This window comes from Chrysemys picta, chromosome 3 (assembly GCF_011386835.1).
Source record: "Chrysemys picta bellii isolate R12L10 chromosome 3, ASM1138683v2, whole genome shotgun sequence".
Lineage (NCBI taxonomy): Eukaryota > Metazoa > Chordata > Testudines > Emydidae > Chrysemys > Chrysemys picta.
In genome coordinates this window covers 150,072,028-150,098,502 of record NC_088793.1, presented here as the reverse complement: position 1 = coordinate 150,098,502, position 26,475 = coordinate 150,072,028, and the positions used below count along the sequence as shown (strand labels likewise).

General features: G+C 46.0%; 1 protein-coding gene across 1 annotated transcript in view; it reads right to left on the bottom strand.

The window, feature by feature from the left end:
- The window catches only part of DNAH8 (dynein axonemal heavy chain 8), a 595,636-nt gene that overhangs the window by 41,975 nt on the left and 527,186 nt on the right, over positions 1-26,475 (bottom strand). Inside the window, exons 81-86 of the mRNA XM_065589982.1 lie at positions 25,508-25,629; positions 21,939-22,057; positions 17,937-18,139; positions 10,503-10,576; positions 8,980-9,132; positions 7,772-7,927 (exon numbers count right to left, since the gene is read on the bottom strand). Coding sequence (XP_065446054.1) covers positions 7,772-7,927; positions 8,980-9,132; positions 10,503-10,576; positions 17,937-18,139; positions 21,939-22,057; positions 25,508-25,629 — 827 coding nt within the window. The remainder of the gene's footprint in view (positions 1-7,771; positions 7,928-8,979; positions 9,133-10,502; positions 10,577-17,936; positions 18,140-21,938; positions 22,058-25,507; positions 25,630-26,475) is intronic.

Genomic DNA, 26,475 nt, shown 5'->3' with positions numbered 1-26,475 from the left:
CGCAAGTCCAAGATGGGTTGCAGACCTCCTTTGGACTTGGGAATGAGGAAGTAACGGGAATAGAATCCCCTGCCCCTTAACTCCACTGGAACCTCCTCTATGGCCCCCATAGCAAGGAGCGTGGAAACTTCCTGTATAAGAAGTTGCTCGTGAGAAGGGTCCCTGAAGAGGGACGGAGAAGGGGGGGAGGAGGGGGGGATTAAAGAAAACTGGATAGCATATCCCCTGTCCACCGTGCGAAGGACCCAACGGTCCGAAGTTATAAGGGACAAGGCACGGTGGAAATGGGAAAGGCGATCCCGAAAGGATGGGGCTGGATCCTGTGGGATGACTGGGGCGCCGTCCTCGACCGCACCTTCAAAAGTTCTGCCTGGGGCCTGAAGGTGGTCTAGGTGGCCCCTGGTTCTGACCAGGTTGAGGGCCGGTCCACCTTCTTCTACCACCTCGCCCTCGCCTCCGGGCCGCGTCCTGTCTCTGACGAGGCGGGGGGGGGTAGAAGCGCTGAGGCTGCGGTCTAAATGGCCTGCGCTGAGGGCCCACAACATGCATCCCCAAGGAACGCATGATCGTCCTGGAGTCCTTGAGGCTCTGCAGGCGAGAGTCCGTCTTTTCTGAAAACAGCCCTTGTCCTTCAAAGGGCAGATCCTGCAGGGTTTGCTGCAGTTCCTGAGGCAGACCCGAAACCTGGAGCCAGGAGATCCTCCGCATAGCGATACCTGAGGCCAGGGTTCTCGCAGCAGAGTCCGCTATGTCTAAGGAGGCCTGTAAGGAGGTCCGAGCCACCTTCTTACCCTCCTCCACCAGGGCTCCAAACTCCTCCCTGGACTCTTGGGGAACCAACTCCTTGAACTTCCCCATAGAGTTCCAGGAGTTAAAGCTATAGCGGCTCAAGAGCGCCTGTTGATTAGCCGCTCTAAGTTGCAGCCCTCCGGCTGAGTAAACTTTACGGCCGAATAAATCGAGGCGCTTAGCCTCCTTCGATTTGGGCGCTGCGGCCTGCTGACCGTGGCGCTCCCTTGCGTTCACTGATGCCACCACCAGTGAACACGGCTGGGGGTGGGTATACAAGTACCCGTAGTCTTTAGACGGGACAAAGTATTTCCTTTCCACCCCTCTCGCTGTGGGTGGGATAGAGGCAGGAGTCTGCCATATCGTAGATACATTGGTTTGTATCGTGCGGATCAGGGGTAACGCCACCCTCGATGGGGCATCCGCTCCGAGGATATTCACGATAGGGTCGTGCACCTCCACTATCTCCTCCGCCTGCAGGTCCATATTACGGGCCATCCGACGCAGAAGATCTTGGTGAGCCCGAAGATCTATTGGAGGTGGACCTGTGCACGATGTGCCCGCCACTGCCTCATCCGGAGAGGAAGAGGAAGATGCCTCCGGTGGAACAGGATCCAAGGGAGGGTCCTGGTCTCCCTGCTCCTGGGCCGGAGCATCACCTGCGCTTGAGTCCAGGGCGTCAGGTGGTGCGGACACGGAAGCCTCCATGCCCCCTGGCGGAGGCCGAGAGATGGTGGACTCCGGGGCCCTTCTAACCGAGTGACCGGAGCGAGAGGTCGAAGCAACTGGAGCCCCTTGCGCCTGATGGTACGCCCACGGGGTCCAAAACGACCAGTGAGATGGGCCATGAGAATGGTCCTCTGTTATGTTCTGCCAATGGCCCAAGTCCTGTTCCTCGGCTTGCCCCTGAGGGGGGTATGCCGATCTCGAGAGGTCCTCCGAGGAGCGAGACCCCGATCTCGATGGCCATGGCGGTGCCGAGAGCGTCGAGACGATTCCCGTGGGCTGCGGTGCCGCACGGTGCCGGTCTGGAAATGATCTATCTCCACGCGGTGCCGGCGATCGGTGCCGGGACCGCGACCGGTGCCGATGACCTCGTCGGTGCCGGGAGTCGGATCTGGACCTCGACGAGGACCTGGAGTATGCCCGGTACCGGGAGCGGCCTCTCGACGTCGAGCGGCGACCGTAGCGGTGCCGAGAACTACGTCTCGATGTTGATCGGTGCCGACGATCATAGCGGTGCCGAGACGTAGAGCGGTGCCGCGTAGAAGATCTTGGCCGCGAGTACGACCGGTGCCGAGGTGATATTCGGTGCCGGGACTGCGAGCGGCGTGGGGACCTGCTTCGGGACCTGGATCGGTGCCGAGGTTCCAGCCCTTGCGATGGAGGGCGCATCAAGGCAGGTTTCCCCCTCGACTGGACCGGGCGAGGCAACGGTGCCGTCGGTGCCGGTGGTTGAGGCGGTGCCGGCTCCGTGAGAGCTATTAAGTCTCTCGCCGCCGCGAAGGTCTCTGGCGTCGACGGGAGGCACTGTATCACCGCCGGCCTCGGTGGAGACGCCGTCTGCACCGGACTCAACGGCCTCGGCGCCGGAGTCGACGGTGCTGGAGGCACCTGTTTCCGGTGCTCCACCGGCATACGCGGCTCTACCCCCGGCACTGGGGGAGCCAGCGTCTTCGGCACGGAGGTCCCCGTCTTATGGGCTTTCTTATGCCCTGGGGATAATGACCGGCGCCGAGGCACTTGCTGTGCTTGCGGTGCCGACGAGGTCCGGTGCCGGGAAGGCTCATCTGACGCCACTCGCGTGGTCGTCATGGCCGGTGCCGCCGGGGCACTGCGCACCGAGGCGCTAGGTGCCGGGGCCTGACTTGTAGATGGAGCGTCCGGACTAAGTGCCGCCTCCATCAGGAGTTGCCGGAGCCGAAAGTCCCGCTCCTTCTTGGTCCTTGGTCTGAAGGCCTTACAGATCTTGCACTTATCTGTTTGATGGGACTCTCCCAGGCACTTCAGACAGGAGTCGTGCGGGTCGCTCGTGGGCATAGGCTTAGCGCAGGAGGCGCACAGCTTGAAGCCGGGAGCGTTGGGCATGAGCCCGGCCCCGCGGCCGGGGGAGAAAGGGGGAGACGACCCCCTTAATCCCCTGAACTATTATAACAACTAGACAACTCTTAAAACTATTGAACTATTTAACTATAAACTATAACTATAACTGCGAATAACGAACTAAGCTAGGGAGAGTGGAGAACAGCTAAGCAGCGCTCCACAGTTCCAACGACCGTCAGGGGCGGTAAGAAGGAACTGAGGGGGCGCCGGGTCGGCTGGGGTATATATTCAGCGCCATGAAGGCGCCACTCTAGGGGGCTCCACAGCCGACCCGCCGGTGTTGCTAGGGTAAAAATCTTCCGACGATCGTGCACGCGGCGCGCACACACCTAATGGAATGGATATGAGCAAGCACTCGAAGAAGAACAGTCCCTTCTTGAATTCCTTGAGTGTCGGTAGCAACCAATGGATTGCTGCAGTAGCTTCGACAGTGAGTACTGAGGCCTCTCTGCAATCTCAGCTAGTAATTTCTCTAATGTTTCTCCCAACAGCTCCTCACCTGCAAGTGTGAGTAGGACAATATATAAATTTAAGATGAGTGATGTCTATTCATGGGTGTAACCGCTTTCTTGTAGCCACCAAGTTGGAATCCATTGCTCATCACATTTCACATTAAGGGTTTGACCAGGACAGAACATGAAACATGTCACTTCAAGCAAGGATCATACCTCTCTAGACAATGAGCCACTTGTTTGCCATAAAGTAGGTTTTCCTTACTAAATATATGAAAAAACCCCTTTCATCTGAAAGGCTAAAGTTGAGGCTTTGAAACTGCTGTGCAGTGTGTCATCAGTCCTATGGTCTATGGTGTCTTTTGGAATAAAGTCCTTTCTGGAAGTGTGACTATGTCTTTCACTGGTGGAGCTACTGTTGCATGAACCTTACACTCCCAAAATTTATAAAATTTGTTTTAGTTTAACATTTGGATTAATCAGGTGCCCTTGTTTGGAGCTTATGATGCCCTCAGAGGAAGCATCAACAGGAAATCATGTAGCTGATAATGCTTGACAGGGAATTCCTTGCAAACCATTGACATTCTGTCCTGGAAAAGTCCTGTGGGTTTAATTTTTTTTATTCATATGTGTGGTATTTCTTCCTCTGGCTGTTTACAGGGGGTGAGGTAATGTACTATTCATCCTGGCATGGGGACTACACATTCAGAGGAGGGGTACTGGTACACATACCCGGATTGTGGAAGTATTGTGGTAGATATCCCCAGGAGCCTGAAAGGTTGCCTGCCTGCTCCCACAGGCTGGTTAGCACACATATAAGTACAGTAAGAACAATCTAGTACCACTCAGGGATTTACTCAGTAAATAAGGATCATTTTGAACATGGAAAGGGATTTCTCACTTACCTCCCTGTAATCCCACGATGGTGCTCCTTCATGGGGAGTGGAACCCTCATGTGCCTCTGTTTTGGTCACAGACTGCCTGAAGTGCTCCTAAGGCTTTAATATGGAGCCAGCCTATGATGTACAGGACGGGTGGAGACAGTGACCCTTTCTCACCTTTCAGAGTTTGAGCCCCTTGGCAAAGGGTTTATGGCTGATGATCCAAAGGCAGAACACTCATTCTGCTGCTGCCTCAAATCTGAGCTTTCTCCCTAGCAGAGTGAGGGTCCTCAAATTGAAAGCCAGACAGGCCAAATTTCCAGTAACCTGCAGCCTGAAGCAGACCTCCACAGGAGGAACGGGCTTCTTTGCATGCCCAGACATGTTGTGGAGGCTTGGGGGTGGGGCAGGAACTATGACACACAGCACTGTGAGAGAGATTCTGGAGAATAGCCCCAGCTAATACTGCCTCAGAGGATGGAAGCAGCAAAGAAGAAGGGAACAAACCCCTGAATTTCACTGCCTTGTGATGGACACACTTGCTTTAGCCTTTTTGGGCATCTCTGGGATTTGCAGGCTTTACCTCTCAGTATCATGAAAATCCCCCGATTCATACTGGGAGGAAGGGGAGATGTGTAGGATCCCTGCTTCTTTCCCCAGGGACCTGAGGACCCACGCCAGTATCTGTGATGGTGGGCATGGAGTCTCTGTATCCTTTTAGAATCCTCCCTCCCCTCCAGCCCCAAGTCTGTTGTGGGACTTGGCTTCCTCCTCATCCTTTAGACTCCATCCCAAAAGCTCAGAAGCTGATGATAGGGCTTTTCTGTATTGGAGTGATGGCTCTTCAGGGCAGGGTGAGCATTCGACACACTGGTCGGAATGTGAGCCCCCATGCCCTGACAGTGCAAAGGTCAGCTCACTGGCAACAGGCAGGACATTATTCACCCTCTGTAGAGCTTGCAAGTGCTGCCTCACTTAGGGAACACTGCTTTAAATCAGGTGTTTGCAGGACAGTTCTGCCATGCTAGAGTGGGGGCAGGGGAATCTGGCTGGGAGATGCTGCAGCAGCAGATCCAGGTGGTTGAAACCACCAAGCTGCTATTTACCTTATCCATGGGAGGAAGAGGAGGAAGATTATAAATCACAACTGCACAAAAATGAATACAAGTAAAGATTTAAAAACAAAATGATTGGGAGAAACTGAATCGCCCATTTGTTCCACCACTGGAGGTAGAAAATCTGGTGGCCTGAGCTGAAAAGTGCACAGGGCCAGCTCCAGGCACCAGCGGAGGAAGCACGTGCCTCGGGTGGCACATGCTAAGGGGCGGCATTCCGTCCATTCTTGGGGCGGCACAGTCCGAGCGGCTTTTTTTTTTTTTGCTTGGGGCGGCAAAAATGATAAAGCCAGCCCTGAAGGTGGAGCTTCATCTTGGTGCTTCTAGCAACAGCACTGGACTGCTTCTGAATTCCACAGGTTGGGGGCATTAGCCTGAGAGTAATGAATGAGGAGAGAAACTATGCAACAGAAAAAGAGAGGCCTAAAATTGGAGGACTAAGATACTTGCTCTATGCTTCCATGTGAAAGAGCAAAATATTGAGGGGAAAGAGAACATTGGAAGGTTGATCCTTATTTGCAATGGCTGACAGTTCTTTTTGCCTACTTGCTTCCTAATAGGTGGAGCTATACTGACTGCCAGGATACCTTCTGTTTTAAGATGCAGAAGAGGAAACGTGCACCAGGAAAGTTAAAACACCAAACTGAACTTGTGGGGATGGGGGTTTGATAATCTATTTAAAAATACAGCTGCATTTTCAGCATAATTAGTTATGTAATTGAACAGTCAAGTTTAAGTTATGCTTTTGTTTACTGAGTTATGATTTATTTAAAAGGACTACTGCTTTTTCTGAATGTCTCAGAAATCACATAATTTGGTGATAGACTTTCATTTGAAATAATCCTATTTATTGAAAAAAAGGACAAGCAAGAAGGCGGCATTTTCTTTTATCCTGATATTTTATATATGTGACTTTCAGAGGTTTCACTTTTAAAAACTTATTTTTAATATTAACAATTAAAGAAGTTTTGTGGAGAAAATGTTCACATTTTAATCTAATCAACATTTGTATTGCAGCCTCACAAAAAGGTTTCCATAGTTGTTTACAATTCTACTTTCAGTAAATCTAGAATCACTCCATTCACTAGAGTCACTCCAGATTTATGCAGTGTAACTTGGAGCAGAATTTCCCCTGTGTTTTAGGTTGCAGGGACAGGTGTTTGAATTAAGGACTAAAAGAACAGTTAGATACCACTGAAACTGCGAAATAAGCAAATAATCTCAATGAATAATTGGGGATGCAAACAATTTTCTTTCTAGTCTTCTTAAGTCAGATATTATTTAGTATGAGGAAATAAGACAGTATTAACCCTTAATACTTTATGAATGAGTATAATGGTTCTTTGTAAACTTCCCTGAATTACTGAGTACAGTATACTTATCTATGAAACCTTTGTCACGGGGGGGCGGGGATCAGGAGATGGTGAGTTTAAATGCAGACCAGTGCCTATATAAGTATGGTGACTGATACTCTTTAAATACCTCATCTGGATGGATGACTAGCTACAGTATTACCAAAACGTTCCTGCTGGCCGAATAGGCCTGGGATACTCCAGCACTACAAGTACAGTCTCTCCATGAGGCAGCATGCAGCATAGCTTTCTCATTCACTATTCATATGAGCTAGAAGAGGAGTGAGGAGCAAATATGTGCATAAACGTGCCTCCCTGTGGGGGACTTTTACAAACTGAGGCCATGTGCCACAGCAAGAATATCAGCAGCTTAGCTGTATTCTACACTACAAACTTATGTTGGTATAACTATGTCTTTCATGGGTGTGGAAAATCCACAACCCTGAAGGATGCAGTTATACTGACAGAACTCCCAGTGTAGACAGCACTATGTCCATGGGAGGGCTTCTCCCTTCAACATAGCTACCGCCTATCAGGGTGGAGTACCTACGCCAATGGGAGGTAGGCAGAGTCTTCACTAAACGCAATAGAGGTGCAGCTGCACCAGAGCACCAGCTGCACCGCTGCAGCACTGTAAGTGTAGACAAGTCCTCAGAAGCGGCCTGAAGGTTTAATTAATGTTTGTAAAGTGCTTTGAGATCTGTGAATAAAAGGATCTATATTCAGAAAGTGAAAAATGTTAGTATATAAATTTCATGACTACTATATCTTCAAATTACATAATGTGGGCCGAGTCCTACTCACACTGAAGTTAGCGGAGGAAAAATGTCCATTGACATTAATACAAGCAAAAAGGTTCTAAAGTCTCAGAATATAAAATTTGCCTGTAACTTAAAAGAGACTAAATCGGTAAGGTACATCTGAAAAGGAGTCCCCAATCCTGCAATATAATGCACATGGAACATGAAATAAGAGACTTTCATATTACAATAAAGATACAAATATCTACTTTTATCAGGAACGCCAGTGAAAAAGACTTCACTTAACATGAAGTTGGATGCAAAACCTATATGAAATACCTGGACAGTGGAATGTAGGAAAGCTACAGTGTAAAGCAGAGGTTTCCACATAGGCATATTGCTGACATCTAGCAGGTCTTGATTAATTCCTGAAAATGTTCTTTTCAAACCTGCACGTACACCCTGGGGAGGTTCATTTGTGAACTTTATAGAAATCTGTCATGTAAAAATGGTGAAACAATTAGATTTACTTTCTTAAAATAAAACAAGGGTCTATCTACAACAGGGGTGGGCAAACTTTTTAGCCCGAGGGCCACATCTGGGTATGGAAATTGTATGGCGGGCCATGAATGCTCACAAAATTGGGGGTTAGGGTGCAGGAGGGCATGAGGGCTCTGGCTGGGGGTGTGGGCTCTGGGGTGGGGCTGGGGATGAGAAGTTGGGGGTGCAGGAGGGTGCTCCGGACTGGGACCGAGGGGTTCGGAGGGCGGGAGGGGGATCAGGGCTGGGGCAGGGGGGTGGGGCACAGGGGAAAGTCGGGGGGGCAGACTCAGGGTGGTGCTTACCTCAAGCAGATCCCAGAAACAGCGGCATGTCCCCCCTCCAGCTCCTACGAGGAGGTGTGGCCAGGCGGCTCTGAGTGCTGCCCTGTGCGCAGGCGCCGTCCCTGCAGCTCCCATTGGCTGCGGTTCCTGGCCAATGGGAGCTGCGGGGGCGGCACTTGGGGTGGGGGCAGTGTGTGGAGCCCCCTGGCTGCCCCTATGCATAGGAGCCAGCAGGGGGACATGCCGCTGCTTCTGGGAGCTGTGTGGAGTGGGGCAAGACCTCGATCCCACTCCCTGGCTGGAGCGCTGGAGCAGGGCAAGCCCCAGACCCCACTTCCCGGCGGGAACTCGAGGGCTGGATTAAAACATCTGGAGGGCCGGATGTGGCCCCGGGGCTGTAGTTTGCCCACCTCTGATCTAAAATATTGCAATTTGTAAATTTACGAGTCATACAATCAAGAGATGTGTAGCTGAAATACAGCTGATCAGAAACTACACAAAACTCATGTATATTGGAACCAGTAAATTAAAGTCCTAGGATATACAGTATTTTTAAAATGTTAACGTGACTTTTGAGAATGCTTCAGATTTTCCAATGTAACTTCCATTCCAGTGCTATATTTTTAGCTTCAAACTTTGTTTTACTAATTATTTCATTTTCATATACCTAATTTATCTAAATTCACTTAATGATATTAGGTCTGACTAAGTATTTGAACAAACCTGTAGCAGTGTAATTGGGAACTTGTCATGTGGCTCAGTGGTTATCCAAACTCGAAAGGTCTCATCAGGAATCTCTGCAGTAACAATTGTTTCCAGTAGTTCATCCATGAAATCCAGGCCTAGGTGACAATTTTGAAGTAACACCCAGCCCCCCTGTATAAAAATAATTTATGAAATAATTTGTATCAGTAAACCATATTGTGATTTAAAAAAAAAGGAAAAACACCATGTTTATGTTAGAATCAGATTTGGTCACATGCATCTAATTACTCTGAATCTGTGGAGGTTTGGTATGTTTTTTGGCTACATAGTATCATTTCATTTGGATATTGACATAGATGTAACAGCTAGCAAAAATAAATTTGAAGTTATTTTCATACGCTATAGTTCAGACAGAAAACGAAATAACTGGACACAATATGAAAGTAAAGTAGTAGTGCCATCAAGTGGCAAAAGTAAATAACAGAAAGCCAAACCCGGCATTCCTTAACCCAGGAAAACTTCTATTGACTCATCTGCATTATCAGTTCAAAAAGTCTCCAAAGAGTGAAAATATTCCAGTTGAAACCCAACACACACATCTTTTCTTTTTAATTATTTGTAACTTAAAGAGTCTAATGTCACTGTAGAGAGGATGACGGAAGATTAAACCTTTTAATTGATAACCTACAGTTAATCTCCAATAAGCACATTTGGGTGAAATTCAGCCTTGTGCAGAAGGTTGCCCAAATCCTATGGATCCCTTAAGTACCACATATGCTGTATTTAGAGGGTTGGCCATCTACACTGGAGTGAATTTCTTCTATTTGTGAATTAAAATAATCAGTCTTTTCAGCCTCACCTGTGTTATTGTTAAGATGAAAAAGAAGCCCAATACAAATATTGGAGACGATTAAATTAATTCCAGTGACCTACATGGGTTTTATTGCAATTTATTATATTATAGTTGCTATTTTGTGTTAGTTCATTTACATACAAATGAACATTTGATAAATAAATTTAATTAAAATATTTCTATAACCATTTCATATATTTTGGTCAACTGAAATACAGTGAAAATAATTATATATATTTCTTTTCTTTTAAACAGTCTCTACTAGTTTGGGAGGAAGATGCTTAATTAAACTCTGTCACTCTTCTAAATTATTATTATGTATTTATTATTTGTATTACTGTAGCATCTAGGACCCCTAGTCATGGACCAGGACTTCACTGTGCTAAGCACTATACAAACACACACAAAAAAGATGGTCCCTTCCCTAGATAAAACCGGGTTGATTTTCAGAAGTTTTCTATTGCTATTGCTGATTTTCTGTATCTAGTGCTGCATTGCATTTTCAGCATTGGATATAAATACACTAAACTGATCTGGGACTTTTTATATTTCTGACCTTGAGATGAGCATATAAAACCCAGAGTCAATTTTACATAGAAACTCTAGCTCTAGGATACAAGGGTATGGGTATAAAGGGCATAAAAAAACAACACAGAACCTTAACTGGCATTTCAGTGTTCTTTCATACCTGCTGCATTGACGTCTGAGTTAGCTTGCGTGCATGAACTTCTTGTCCCTGACCCATAGAGATAGTCCTACATTCTACAATAGATGGAACAGCATGTTGTTAATGGATGTATATATGTTAGCTTCTTCAACTAAGAACAAGTGAAATTAAAATGATTAATTCAAAGTGATATTGAGAAAAAATCCTGAGAGATGTAATGAAGCACTATTTTAATATACAAATATACACATTGTATTCCTATTTATTCAGTTGGTATGCCTTCAATATTTAATTATTTCTCAATATGAGCGTAATTTTCTATAAATATTAAAAGTCTAGTGAAGCACTTGAAACTGTTTATTCAACAGACATACTATGTATTTATAAGGGAATAAATATGGCTCATATTACTGTTGTCAATGGGAATTTGAACACTATAGTTTCTCCTAATTACATGCAAAGCAAGATTTTCAAGAAGTTTAGATGTGCAACTAGCAACCAAATTTGCAGGCAAAATTATAACTGTCCACACAAATCAAGTAACTGCACATTCTAATGTGACTAATTAGCATAAATGTATTTAACCACTTGTGCATGCAACTACTTAATTTGTATGTACAATATCACAAATATTGTAGACACAATATATGCACAAAGTCTAGATTTTTTTTTAAAGTTCCTTTTTGTTACAGAAATAATTTCATAAAAATAAACAAATGATGGCTTATCTTGCTATCTGCAGCAAGAAATATTTAGAATAGTACAATCAAGAGACAGCACTCTCAGCTGTTATGCAAAACTCAAGGGCTTGTCTACATGCAATGTTACTGTGCAGCAAGCCAGGGTGTTAATCTACAGAGCACTAGCTTGCCACACAGTAATGTCCTGTGTAGAAACAGCTATTGCGCACTAAAACTTCTGTATAGCGTGCTTTGATGTACTGCTGTTTGAAATGATAGTACATCAAAGTGCACTATAGAAAAGATGGTTACTCACCTTTGTAACTGTTGTTCTTCGAGATGTGTTGCTCATATCCACTCCAATTAGGTGTGCGCGCACCGCATGCACGATCGTCAGAAGATTTTTACCCTAGCAACACTCGGTGGAGTGGCGCCCTTATGGCGCCGGATATATGCCCCTGCCGACCCAGCGTCCTCTCAGTTCCTTCTTGCCGGCTACTCCGACAGAGGGGAAGGAGGGCGGGTTTGGAATGGACATGAGCAACACATCTTGAAGAACAACAGTTACAAAGGTGAGTAACCATCTTTTCTTCTTCAAGTGATTGCTCATATCAATTCCAATTAGGAGACTCCCAAGCCTTACCTAGGCAGTGGGATTGGAGTGAGATGTCGCGGAACGAAGGACTGCTGAACCAAATGCCGCATCATCTCTGGACTGCTGCACTATGGCATAGTGGGAAGCAAAGGTATGTACCGATGACCAAGTCGCTGCCCTACAGGTCTCCTGTATGGGTACATGAGCCAGGAAGGCGGAGGATGAAGCTTGAGCCCGAGTGGAGTGGGCAGTAAGGTGTGTAGTTGGGACACCAGCCAAGTCATAGCACGCACGGATGCATGATGTGATCCAGGACGAGATGCACTGGGTGGAGTCCGGGAGGCCCTTCATCTGGTCTGCCACAGCTACGAACAGCTGGGTCGTCTTCCTAAAAGGTTTTGTTCGCTCGATGTAAAAGGCGAGGCCCCTGCGAAAATCTAGGGAGTGAAGCTGTTGTTCTTGTCAAGAAGTGTGCGGCTTCAGATAGAAGACCGGAAGGAAGATGTCTTGGTTGACATGGAAGACAGACACCACCTTAGGAAGGAAGGTGGGGTGTGGTCGCAGCTGTACCTTGTCCTTATAAAACACTGTATACGGTGGTTCCGATGTGAGTGCCCTGAGCTCAGACACACGCCTCGCCGAGGTGATAGCAACGAGGAAGGCTGTCTTCCAGGAAAGGTACAGGAGCGAGCAGGTAGCCATCGGCTCGAACGGGGCACCCATGAGCCTGGAGAGGACCAGGTTAAGATCCCACATAGGGGCTGGTTGTCTAATTCGTGGTAACAGACACTCCAACCCCCTGAGAAATCTAGTGACCATGGGATTGGAGAAGATAGAACGCCCATTTTCACCTGGGTGGAAAGCTGAAATAGCTGCCAGGTGCACCCTGATGGATGATATTGCCAAGCCCTGCTGGTTTAAGGACAGGAGGTAGGCCAAGATGATAGGCACTGATGCCTGTAGCGGGGCCGTATGACTCTGAGCGCACCAGCAGGAAAAATGCTTCCACTTGGCTAGGTACGTGGACCTGGTAGAGGGCTTCCTGCTACCCAAAAGGACCTGTTGTACCAAGCGAGAGCAGCACAGCTCAGATTGAGTTAGTCATGCAGCATCCACGCTGTGAGGCAGAGAGATTGCAGGTCGGGGTGACAGCCGTCCATGGTCTTGAGTGATCAGGTCTGGCCACAGCGGGAGTGGAATTGGAGTGTCTACTGACAGCTCCAGGAGAGTGTTATACCAGTGCTGTCTGGGCCACGCTGGGGCGACCAGAATCAAACGGGCTCTGTCCCTGCGCAGTTTGAGCAGGACCCTGTGGACTAGCAGGAATGGAGGAAAGGCATAGCACAGGTGAGACTTCCACTGTATTAGCAAGGCATCCGACAGGGAACCAGGAGAGCGTCCTTGGAGAGAGCAGAACACCTGGCATTTCCAATTCTCGCGAGATGCGAATAGGACTATCAGGAGAAAGCCCCACTTCCGGAAGACGGAGTAGATGACATCCGAACGAACCAACCACTCGTGAGCCAGGAATGATCTGCTAAGGTGGTCCCCTAAGGTGTTCTGGACTCCCGGGAGAAAGGACGCCACCAGATGGATCGAGTGGGCTATGCAGAATTCCCACAGACAAATGGCCTCCTGACAGAGGAGGGACAACCAGGCTCCCCCTTGCTTGTTGATGTAAAACATGGCCATTTTGTTGTCTATGAGGACTGCAACACAACAGCCTTGAATGTGCTCTCGGAATGCCTGACATGCCAGGTGCATTGCTCTGAGTTCCCGTACATTTATGTGCAGGGATAACTCGCCTGCCGACCATAGCCCCTGTGTACGGAGGTTCCCGAGGTGGGCTCCCCATCCCAAGGATTACGCATCCCTGACTAGGGAGGGCTGTTGGGCGTGAAATGGCACCCCTTCGCACACTGGTTTGGGGTCCAACCACCAGCCTAGAGAAGCTAATATCCCTGGCGGAATGGTAATCACCGTGTTCAAGCTGTCCTGACCTGGTCAGTAAACTGTTGATAGCCAGGCTTGGAGTGGACGTAGTCGTAGTCTGGCATGCCTGGTCACATATGTGCAAGAGGCCATGTGCCCCAAGAGGCATAGTCATGTTTTCACGGTGGAGGTCGGGAAGCTTTGCAGGCTGTGGACGATGTTCGCCAGGGATTGGAAGCGTGCCTCCAGCAGAAATGCCTGGGCTAGGCTTGAGTCTAAGACTGCTCCTGTGAATTCTATCCTTTGGGTTGGTACCAGAGTGGATTTCGCGACATTGAGCAGGAGGCCTAATTGATTGAACATGTTCATGGTGATCTGAACATGAGACTGCACTTGATCCCTGGAGCGACCCCGAATGAGCCAGTCATCGCGATACGGGAACACTTCGATCCGTTGTCGACAAAGGGAAGCAGCCACAACAGCCAGGCACTTGGTAAAGACCCTGGGGGTTGTGGAGAGGCTGAAAGGGAAGATGGTGAATTGAAAGTGCCGTTGATTGACCACAAAGTGAAGGAAGCATCTGTGCTCTGGATGGATCGCAATGTGGAAGTACACGTCCTTCATATCGAGGGCGGCGTACCAGTTTCCAGGATCTAGGGAAGGAATAATGGTCCCTAGTGAGACCATGCAGAACTTCATCTTTCCCAGGAATTTGATGAGTCCGCGTAGGTCCAGGATGGGCCGGAGCCCGCCCTTGGCCTTGGGAGTAAAATCCCCTGCCCCTGGAGTCTCTTGGAACCTCCTCTATCGCCCTCAGATGTAGGAGTGATTGGACCTCCTGTAAAAGGAGGTGCTTGTGAGAGGAGTCCCTGAAGAGGAACGGGGAAGGGGGGTGGGGGTGGGGGAAAGCAAATTGGAGGGAGTATCCCCTTTCCACCGTGCGCAAGTCCCAATGGTCTGATGTTATGCGAGACCACGCACAGAGGAAGTGGGAGAGATGGTTTTCGAAAGGAGGGGAAGGATCCCGAGTGGAGACTGGTGCTCCGTCCTCGGGCGCACCTTCAAAAGTTCTGCTTAGGCCCTACTGATGGTTTGGGGGGGTCTTGGCCTTGACTGGCTTGGTGCCCAGTCTGCTTTCTTTTACCACCTCGGCCCGTCTTCTAAAGAAGTCCTGTCTTGGCCGAGGGGGCAGGTAGGGTCTCTGAGGCTGTGGTCTGAAGGGCCTTCTCTGTGTTACCGGCGTATGCATGCCCAGCGAACGCATGATGGCTCGGTTGTCCTTCAGACTCTGCAGTCTTGAGTCTGTCTTTTCAGAGAACAGGCCCTGGCCCTCGAAGGGTAGATCCTGGAGGATCTGTTGTAACTCTGGTGGTAAGCTCCTGCAGCCATGAGATGCGGTGCATGGCTATGCCCGCCACATCCAGAGAGGCCTGTAGGGAGGTTCTGGCCACCTTCTTGCCCTCCTCTACTAGAGCCCCAAACTCCTCTCTGGACTCCTGTGGGACCAACTCTTTGAATTTAGACATAGAGAGCCATGAATTATAGTCATATCGGCTCAGGAGTGCCTGCTGTTTAGCCACCCTGAGCTGCAAGCCTCTGGCCGAGTGCACCTTACGCCCAAACAAGTCTAGGCATCTAGCGTCCTTAGATTTAGGCGCAGGGGCCTGCTGACCGTGCCGTTCCTTCTCGGTGACCGAAGCCATGACAAGGGAGCATGGCTGGGGGTGAGTGTACAGGTACCCATATTCATTTGAGGGAACAAAGTATTTTCTTTCCACCCCTTTGGCCATAGGTGGAATAGAGGCTGGCAATTGCCAGATTGTCTTGGCATTGGCCTGTATTGTCCGTATGACAGGGAGGGCCACTCTGGACGGTGTCTCCGCCGACAGAATGTCTACCACCAGGTCCTCTACCTCCACCACCTCCTCAACCTGGAGGTTCATATTGAGTGCTACCCTGCGGAACAGCTCCTGGTGGGCACAGAGGTCCATAGGAGGAGGGCCCGAAACCATGGTTCCCGCGACTGCCTCATCAGGCGAGGAGGAAGAAGATACCCTAAGGGATCCAGCGTGAGGTCCTCTTGTGGGGGATCTTGTTGTTCCCGGTCCGTCACGCTAGGGGCGTGGGCCTGTAATGGCAGTGGAGCCGTTGCCTCAGAACCCCTGGGGTGGGGGGGGAGGAAGATACCGTGGCTCTGAAGGGGCAGAACGGGAGGCCCCCAAAGGAACCCCTTGGGCCTGATGGTATGCCCAGGGGGTCCAAAAGGACCACTGTGGGGGTTCCTGCCCTGGGTCCTGGCCTTCTTTCGGCCACTGGCCTGCATCGCCCTCAACCTGGTCCTGGGCGTGATAGCCACCTTGTGAGCGAGATGACGCAGAGGCAGAGCAAGACGGCCAAGGCAGTGCCATACTTGACGGTGCCGAGTCTCCTGGTGCCGTATGGTGCCGTGGTGCCGGGGACCGGTGGCGTGATGCAGGGCGGTACCGAGACAGTGAATGGTGCCTGCGCTCATATCGGTACCGGGAACCTGATCTGGATCTCGACGGCAACCTTCGGCGAGATCAGCCCCGGGATTGGCTCCGGGACAAGCGCCACTCTTACCGGTACAGGGAGTGGTGCCGAGAGTCCAATCGGTACCGGCCGTAATGCGAATCGGACCTCCGCGAGCCGAAGCGGCGCCGCGAGTACGACTGGTGCCGAGAGTGAGATGGGTGCCAGGACTGCAAGCTACGCCGTGAAGGGTGCCAGGACCATGATTGGGACCAGGACCGGTGCTGTCCTGCTTCTCCTGACGATGGCGGTCGCATCAGGGACAGTTTCCCCTTTGACAGCACCGTCCGCACCGTAGGTGCTGCTGGCTGCAAAGAAGTTGGCTCTGTGAGTGTGATCAAGTCCCGTTGAAAAGGTCTCCGATGTGGAGGGCAGTCTCAGCTCAACCGCAGTGTGCACCAGGGAGCTTACATGCACCAGACTTGATGGCCCTTGTGGCGCCGGAGTCGACGGTGCAGGAGCCGTTACTTGTCCTATGCGCTTCGGCAATGGATGCGGCTCCAACTGCAGTGCGGGCAGAGTTGGTGGCTGTCGAACCGACAAACAAGAAGTGGCCTGGACCTGCTTGGGCTGCTTCTTCTTCTGACTCGGCGATAGGGACCGGTGCCGTGGTGGTGGGGGCGCCAGGGAGGTCTGACGTGAGTCTTTAGTAGAGTCCGAACTAGGTGCCGGACCAGTCGGTGCGGCTGGGGCACTCCGCACCGAAGATGACAGGGCTAAGTGCCGCCTCCATAAGGAGCTGTTTCAGTCTAGAGTCCCACTCCTTTCTGGTCCTTGGCTTGAACACTTTGCAAATGCGGCACTTATCCGCTTGGTGGGATTCCCCCAGACACCTTAGGCAGGAATCATGGGGGTCTCCTGTAGGCATCAGCTTCAGGCAAGCCGAGCAGGGTTTGAAACCCGGGGACCCACCAGGACAGGGGAGAGGAGAGAAGGCCCCGCTCTCCCTCAGTGAGTAATCTAAATCTAACTACACTAAGTAACTACTAACAACTATTAACAACTATTAATCACTAATCAGAACTATTAACAGGTACTAATGCTAGGGAAGGTGGAGATCAGCTAAGCTGTGCTCCACAGTTCCAACGACCATCACGGGCGGTAAGAAGGAACGGAGGGGGCGTTGGGTCGGCAGGAGCATATATCCGGCGCCATAAGGATGCCACTCCAGGGGGCGCCGCAGCTGACCCACCGAGTGTTGCTAGGGTAAAAATCTTCCGACGATCGTGCACGCAACGCGCGCACAGCTAATTGGAATCGATATGAGCAAGCACTCGAAAAATAACTTCTAGTGCACTACAGCAGTGTCCACACAGGTTTTTACTGCACTGCAAGCTAATGCAATGTACATTCACACCCTGGTTTGCTGTGCAGTAACATCCTGTGTAGACAAGCTATAAGACAGAGTAGGTATCTATCAGAAATACTTAAAATTATAGAATGAATAACATCATGGATTGGAAGGAAGATAACTAACAAGCAATGTAAATATTGAGAACTTATTACTATTGCACTCCCTAAAAGAATGATATTCAGCACCGCAGTATTTATTTAAAGTATTAATTACTTTCTCCATCTCTATGAGAAAGTTTCAGGGACAACTAATGGTAAGGCAGGTTTAATAAAACAGTTTTATAGAATAAAATCCCCAAAGTTATATTTCCTTTTTATGATGAGAATGAATAATTATGTTCATACCCAGTTTAAGTTTCCTCGCCAAGGCATCAATCTGAATAGTTGGGTCAGACCCCATAGACAAGAAACAGATAAGGGGTGTTCGTGTATCGCTTTCTTCCCAAGTCTTCTCTAAATTTAAAATGACTGGTTCTGTATATTTCTCTTCCAGAGAATCAGCAATATACTTTCTGGCTTGGGAAAGGGTGCGATCTGGGCACCAAGACCTGGAAATACATATAAGTAGTGAGTTACAAATTCAGTATCTTTTTCTTTTCTTTTATTTCATTTCATTTCAAGGCTATGGAGGGAAATTTGAGGCTGTGAGGTTATATACGAGACAAAACATGTTAAGGAAATATTGACAATAAAATAACTTAAAATATTCTATTCCAAAACACTTTTAACTATTTGTTTTTAATAGACCTTAAAAATGGGTTAAGTTTGCAAACCCAGCCACAGAGGAGTCATTAGTAAAAAAAAATTTTAAACCCCCCCCACAATTAAACTTGCATTTACAATTTCCTCAATGTCCAAGTGGAACAAGAAATGTGATACACTAGAGCACTGCTCTGTTCATAGTAAACAGACTAGATACACTGAAGCCATGTTACTACACGCTATATCAGTTGGATTGGTTCAGTTATGAAATTAAAGCTGTGTCAAGAACTGGCTAATAATGAGAAATGTAACTTAATTGTGTAGAGACTCATACTACGTAATATATAATACCACCCAATCAGGGCCGGCTCCAGGGTTTTGGCCGCCCCAAGCAGCTAAAAATAAATAAATAAATAAATAAAGCCACGATTGCGATCTTCGGCGGCAATTCAGAGGAAGATCCTTCGCTCCGAGCCAGAGTGAGGGACCGTCCGCGGAATTGCCGCCAAATAGCTGGATGTGCCGCCCCTCTCCGGAGCGGCCCCCCCAAGCACCTGCTTGCCAGGCTGGTGCCTGGAGCCGGCCCTGCACCCAATGTATAAATTTTTATACAGGGCACAGCTGGCAGTACTGCTTACACTTATAGTTGTCCAACACTTTCCATTGTAAGACCCTGTTTTCAGTTGCTCATAACTGCACATTTTAACTGTTTGGACTGAAATTTTCCATTCTGGGTACCTGCTTCAGGCTGATGTTTTTTTGAAAGTTTCAGCAAAAACAGTTCAGCCATGTTCAAGAACACAATTAGGGGAAAATAAGTTGTTTTGCTCATATTAAAACAAATCTTAAAATTGTTTGAGAAACTGAAGTGCCTTCATGCTTTGACATTTAGTAGAGCAGCTTCCATTTGTGCCAAAGGGGTGCTTTTTACTGTTCTCACAAAAAAAGCATCCTAATCTGGCCAAGTTACAGTAGATCTCAGAGTTATGAACACCAGAGTTACAAATTGACTGGTCAATCACACACCTCATTTGGAACCAGAAGTATGCAGTCAGGCAGCAGCAGAGACAAAAAACGAAAAAAGCACATACAGTACAGTACTGTGTTAAATGTAAACTACTAAAAAATAAAGGAAATGTTTAAAAAAAAGATTTGACAAGGTAAGGAAACTGTTTCTGTGCTTGTTTCATTTAAATTAAGGTGGTTAAAAGCAGCATTTTTCTTCTGCATAGTAATGTTTCAAAGCTGTATTAAGTCAATGTTCAGTTGTAAACTTTTGAAAGAACAACCATAATGTTTTGTTCAGAGTTACGAACATTTCAGAGTTACAAACAACTTCCATTCCCAATGTGTTCATAACTCTGAGGGTCTACTGTATAAGCCTTTGAAAAAAAGTTTGCTTATGCTCAATAGGGACTTGTTAGAGTTTGTTGCCTGTGCAACTTTAATTTGGCCTCTTGTGCACATGCATTATGATACAGTCTTCAATTAGATGATCACATACTATTTTTCCACAGCACCCCTGCCTCCTTCACCGCACAGGATGGACTTTCTCTGGGGGTGAATAGAGGTCGTGTAATTAATGACGTTGTTTATAAGATCCCTGCCCCATCTGCTGCAAAAGTTGGAAGGCATGTATTGAATGAGGGAGTGGATTATATGTAGAGAAAGGATGAATTCATTGTTAAAGCACCTGAAATACTGCCCCGGAGAAATGGATACTATCCCTCCCTTAGCCACGGAGCTCTGATGTACTACAAGACAAGTCACTTAATCCAAACTTTTCACAGGTGGTCAGTAAATGTTAGTTCATTTTCTGGGTGCCCAATTTGAGCATAAGTGCTAAACACTCCCAGCTATAACTGATGCCAATGGGAGTGGTGCTTTGAATAAATAAAGTAGTGTATAAAACTTAACAGAATTGGTCACGGAATCCTTCTTTTACTACCACCGTACCTTTCATTTTTTGAGTTGAGTTGCAGTCTTTCTTTTTTAATAGGAGGCATACAAATTAATTATTTTAGAAAAACCAGATTTAAAAAAATTAAATCAGTTTTTTAATTTAAATTAAATATGGTTTTATTTTTAAAAACTAAACATACTCAAAATTAAATTTGAAATTGACAAACTATATTAAGGCCTAAACTTATTCTAATATATTAAAATAATTTAAATTAAATTAAAATAATATTAACCAGTACATATTTGCTGCCCAGTTTTAAAGCACCTGGAACCAGTTTGCTGAAGAGCTAAAACCAGCTTTTGTCAACAATAGCCTCTTCTGCAGGTGCAGAGAGTATTTTTTTTTCATTCAATTTATTCAGCTAGTTCTGTTCAATAATTAGTTCATTCAAAGTTACAAAACCAATTTGGAGTTGAAAAAAAACTCAGGAAAGCTTATTTTCCTCTTTCAATCAATGAATCACACTAGGTGTGAGAGGTTGAGATCTACTGTTCTCCTAAAATCTTGAAGGACATGATGACCAGAAACAATCAGTTCAATTAATTAACAACAGATAATTCTTCCTTTGTTTAATAAATCAGTTAATTTTAAATGTAAAACATGTTTTGATAAATGTTTAGATAAAGTTTTTTCTTGTGAATCCAGCACTTTTAAGGTAGTTTTATAGACTAAAAACAATTAAAATGCTGTTTTTGTGCATTTTAATTTAATTTAATTTTCCATCCAAATAGTTCTTGAAACAGAATACAAATAAAATTTGGTAAATACGAAGTCCACCATTCACCATTCTCTACCATAATAAAAATGTAAAAATTAAGAATCTAAAATGTAAACATTAAGATCCTAATTGCTTAAATAGATGTGTACACATATATTGTATCCCCTTGGTTATCAAAAGAAGGACTAAAATTTAATGTAAATGCTGTGTTTATTTGCATATAACATGTTCTAATACCTACCAACTAATGAGATCAACCTTTCTTTAGAAAAATAACTAAAAAGTACAAATACAAAACATGATTAAAATCGATTATTTATATCAAGATTTTCTGCTTGCTGATTTAAATCATGATTAAAATTGGTGATTTCCATTACTTTGATTTAAAGCAATCCACCCTATTTTTAGGGGAGGGGGGTGTTTTGTTTTGTTTTTGCATTGGCAGTTTTGATTAATCAATGTAGTCACATAATGGGATTTTTAATAACCCCATCTCTTTTTAAAAACAAAAATCCCTTCATTTTTGAAAATTAGTTATTTTGAAAACAAAAAATGAAAATAAAAATTATGATAATTTCCACACAAAAAATAAAAAAAAATTCATTTTGAAAATATATAGAATGAAAATGATTTTAACATTTTCAATAATTTTTGGAGGGAGGTTTCTAGAGTTCTCTTCCTATTGCTGTTTAGCATGATGATCCTTCCTTAATATTTAAGGCAAAGTTGAAGAAAATAGTTTTCCAGAAAATACCTAACTATATACTAGATGATTCCAAACATAAAGAGTTTCCTTTTTCAGTGAGTGAATCTTCATAGTTAAATATTACTGCATATCATATATAGAAACTTTATACAGTGCAGATACTATTAATTACAGCACAATGATACACTTCGATATTTACTGCAATAAGTAACTTGTCTCAGTAATGAACAGTGCTCCAAAACCTATGATGATTCTCACCTGATAAGCAAAAGTTTGCGACAAGTATCTAGTGAGTCATTGTATCCATCAGGAATAACTTCTTCTTCAGGAGCATCTTTATCAAACCAACTTTTCCACCCCTTCTCATTGCGGGATATCTAAATTTATTACATGAATAAACACATACATAAACTTTGCTCATAAGAAAATGTACACAGTCATTTTAGAAAGTTATGTTTTAATAATATCCTTCATACTATTATGCTAAGCAGAATATGTCACATCATGGGGAGATTCTGTAGCATTTCTGGAGATATATGTTTTGTGATATTAAGATGTTGGTGACAGATCTGTTTGAGCATCCCCTGACTGACCAGCCACCAAACTGCTATGAGGGGAATACAAGCCTCTGGATCCCTGGATCACTAGATGTTTTAAACCTACAAGGCATGAATGGAATCCAGTCACTACCCCTCGCTTGGGGACCCTGGCCACATTCTTGGGGAACAGACCCTTTATCTATCACCCCAGGGTGAGAACTGGAATTTGCTGTCCAGCTGCCTAGCCCCTGGATGCAATGGTGATCCTTTGGATTCTCCCATATTTAAACACACCCTCTCACAGAACTCCTTCTCAAGGTGTGAATTTTCTTGTTTATTGTTTAACTGTCTCAGGAGACTTTTGTAGTAACTGTGAAGCAGATAACACATACACACTTTGCACAGGATTTTAACATAATTCTCTTTTACTTAATCATATAAAGCACAAGAGAATACAGAACATTTAGAAAACACTAAACATCTTAACTGCGGTGCCCTTCACTAGCTCATCCTTCCCTGGAGAGTCCTTGGGAGAGCATCTTGGCTCAGGAAGGAAGGCAGAGTCCCTGTGTTATGTAGGCCCCTATATGCTGCAATGCTTCTCTCTCCTCTTGAATTAGAGACAAAAGGGCCAAAACCTCCAATGCTCCCTGTTCTTGTGTATCTCCCTAGTTTATGTGCCTCCTTCCAACACTTTTTTTTTTGTAATGGAGATATCCCATCTCCTAGAACTGGAAGGGACCTTGAAAGGTCATTGAGTCCAGCCCCCTGCCTTCACTAGCAGGACCAAGTACTGATTTTGCCCCAGATCCCCAAGTGGCCCCCTCAAGGATTGAACTCACAACTCTGGGTTTAGCAGGCCAATGCTCAAACCACTGAGCTATCCCTCCCCAGTTAAGAGTCATAACTGCTCATGATAATTTCATAATGTCAACCAGAATTCATAAATTGTATAGACAGATTCCCAAATCGTATACTGTAATATTCATGGATTGCAGGGCTAGAAAGAACCACTGTGATAATCTAATATTAAGATATTACAATAAAATTTTGTGATATTAAGGTATAGTCTCCAAATAATTTGCCTTAGAATAGATTACTACCCAAACAGAGAATTATAGTCTATGTAGGAAGCTAGTAAGTTCATCTGTTTGGCAGGATGATTCTACAAGCATGCAGGAAGAAGAGTATTATAATTGATACGTCTCTCTTAATAATAAAGTACTAAGAGATAATAGCTAAAATGGTCACATGTGCCACTTTGGGCCAAATGGTCAAAGATGCCCAAGTCAAAAATAACAGCTGATGCTAACCTACAGCCATCGTATTATGCAGCTTTTGAAATGCCAACTGAGAATAAGTCTGACCAACTGAGAATAAGTCTGACCAGTAGAGTGATCAGACCTCTCCTAGAATAGCTGTCAAGAGATATGAAAGCTATAGTGAGACCACAATGATGGTCTCTATATAAAAACTTAAAAAACAGAGGCAGAATTGGGACCTGAATGAAGTGATTGAAGGTATGTCTATACTGCACGCTTCTTTTGGCACTGTGTTGTGTACATTTGCACATAGCCCCCCTCACATGGGTTTAAATAGCAGTGTAGCCAGTGAGGCACGGCTTAGGCAAATAGAGTAAAGACACGCCTGAAGGGTGTGGGAATGTACACAAGTGCATACCCTACAGGGCTCTCTACTCAGCTAAGCCATGCCTCCCTGTCTACATTGCTATTTTTAGCAGTATAGTGTCCTGCTCCTTCCTTGCTGCTGGAGTCTTTCCCAATGCAGGAAAAGACTCAGGCAGTGAGAGGCAGTGGGGAAAAGCTCCGTCAACTGCCCACTGCGAGAGCCCTGTCCCAGCACAGGGAAAGACAGCAGTAGCGGGGAAAAGGTCTGGTAGGGGTGGGGGGAAATCCCCGCTGCATCCCAGCTCCCAGTCTTTTCTTAATGTAGTGAAAGGCTCCAGCAGCAGGGATCTGATGAAGTCTTTCCCCCTGCTGGAGTCTTTCATGGACATGTGCACACAGTTTGCTTTTCACTGCATCATGTAACTACATATATACTGATACTGGTGTGTAGTGTAGACGTAGCATGAGAAGTAAAGTCTTCTACAGCAAAGATTCTTAGATCAATGCAGGGGAAAGAAGAGGCATGCTAAGACTTGTATATATACACTGTATATTAAGAAAGGTCTGGTTGGCTCACTAGGCCTTGGACAGTCTCAAACTTCAGAAGTACTATATCTCCATGAGGCTGGGGGAGCACAGCTTGCTCACTCACAACTCATACAGACAGAAGGAGTGAGGAGCAAATGTGCATAACTCTTCTCCTTATAGGGGTCCCTCCCAATCCAGCATTGCCTGGAACTAGAAGTTTAACAACAGCTCAGAAATAGCTGTATGTGGAATCTTAGCCTAACTACCAAGTAAACCAGAGAAATGCAGATCTTATAACCAAATAATTGAACTCTGAATTAATCTCTCTCTGTTTGTAATATTAAATATTTGTTTCTCAGCCACATCTAGAAGTAGCAGTAGTGGGGAAAGGATCCCTGCATCCCCTCATCTTGAACTATAGAGCTGGACATCCCCACTAATGTCACCAGACACTATCCTGCCTCAGCATGACATTCTGGGCATGAAGCAAGCCTTCTAGGCACAGCAGGTACTTTCCCAGAAACAAATGTTAGCAGTAGCACCAGGACAGGGAAAGGTCCCCATCTCCACCTCAGATCTTCACAGCCTGAAGACATCAGCGAAGATAGCAGACTGTTTTCTAAAATTTGAATTCTCTACAACATTTTCTGTTTGCCCTAACAACCTTCCACATCTCCCTATAGTCCCTTCACTGCTAGATTCATACTTCTTGCCTCCATGCTCCCCTTCCTTCCTCCTCCCCTCTTCTTCTTTCCTCTGACATTCATCCCTTATGTCCCTCCTTCCATTACTTTCTTTACCCCTAATCCCTTGTTCCTATACCCTCTCACTCCACCTTTACACCGCATATACAAAAATATTAAAAATAAATAAAAATAAATGCATATTTTTTGAAAAAGGAAAGACATAGAATCAATGTGCCCATCACCATTCATATCACTTTGCTTCTATGTTGGGCCCCCTTTCCCCAGCCCTCTTCTATTTTTGTCTTTTTAGAAGATAAGTTCTTCAGGGTAGTGATCATGTCTTAGGGGGTCTATACAGCATCTACGACAATGGGACCCCAATCCTGATTGGGACCTTTGGATATTAATACAAGAAAGATAAATAAGTGTAACGACAACAACAACACCTGATTCATAATTTCTGCAAATTGTGGAAGTTTGCTCAGTTCCACCAGATTCAGCCATGTCATGTCAAGAATCCACCGGAATGGTTTGGGAGGGCAAGCTTTTAGATCCAGCGCTGCACCTCCTGGAACAAAATATTGTTGTGATGAAATACACATGAATCATGCTTGATATTTCTGTTCCATTGTGCTGAAATACTATAGGAATGCCAGTAAACAATACAAGCTATGCTTTAGAACTCAGAGAATTATTATGGCAGTGGAGGAGGAAAAAAGGGATAGAGAATTTTTCTGCTCACATCTTCATCTTCATCTTCTCTGAGGCCTGGTCTACACTAGGAGGTTATGTCAAATTTAGCAGCGTTAACTCAAATTAACCCTGCACCCGTCCACACAACGAAGCTATTTATTTCGACATAGAGGTCTCTTTAAATCGATTTCTGTACTCCTCCCCGACGAGGGGAGTAGCGCTAAATTCGACATGGCCATGTCGAATTAGGGTAGGTGTGGATGTAATTTGACACTAATAGCTCCGGGAGCTATCCCACAGTGCACCACTCTGTTGACGCTCTGGACAGCAGTCCGAGCTCGGATGCTCTGACCAGCCACACAGGAAAAGCCCCGGGAAAATTTGAATTCCTTTTCCTGTCTGGCCAGTTTGAATCTCATTTCCTGTTTGGACATCGTGGCAAGCTCAGCAGCACTGGCAACGATGAAGAGCTCTCCAGCAGAGGTGACCATGCAATCGCAGAATAGAAAGAGGGCCCCAGCATGGACTGATTGGGAAGTCTTGGATCTGATCGCTGTGTGGGGTGATAAGTCCGTGCTTTTGGAGCTGCGATTGAAAAAACGGAATGCGAAGATCTACGAGAAGATCTCCAAAGCCATGACGGAGAGAGGATACAGCCGGGATGCAATGCAGTGCCGCGTGAAAATCAAGGAGCTGAGACAAGGGTACCAGAAGACCAAAG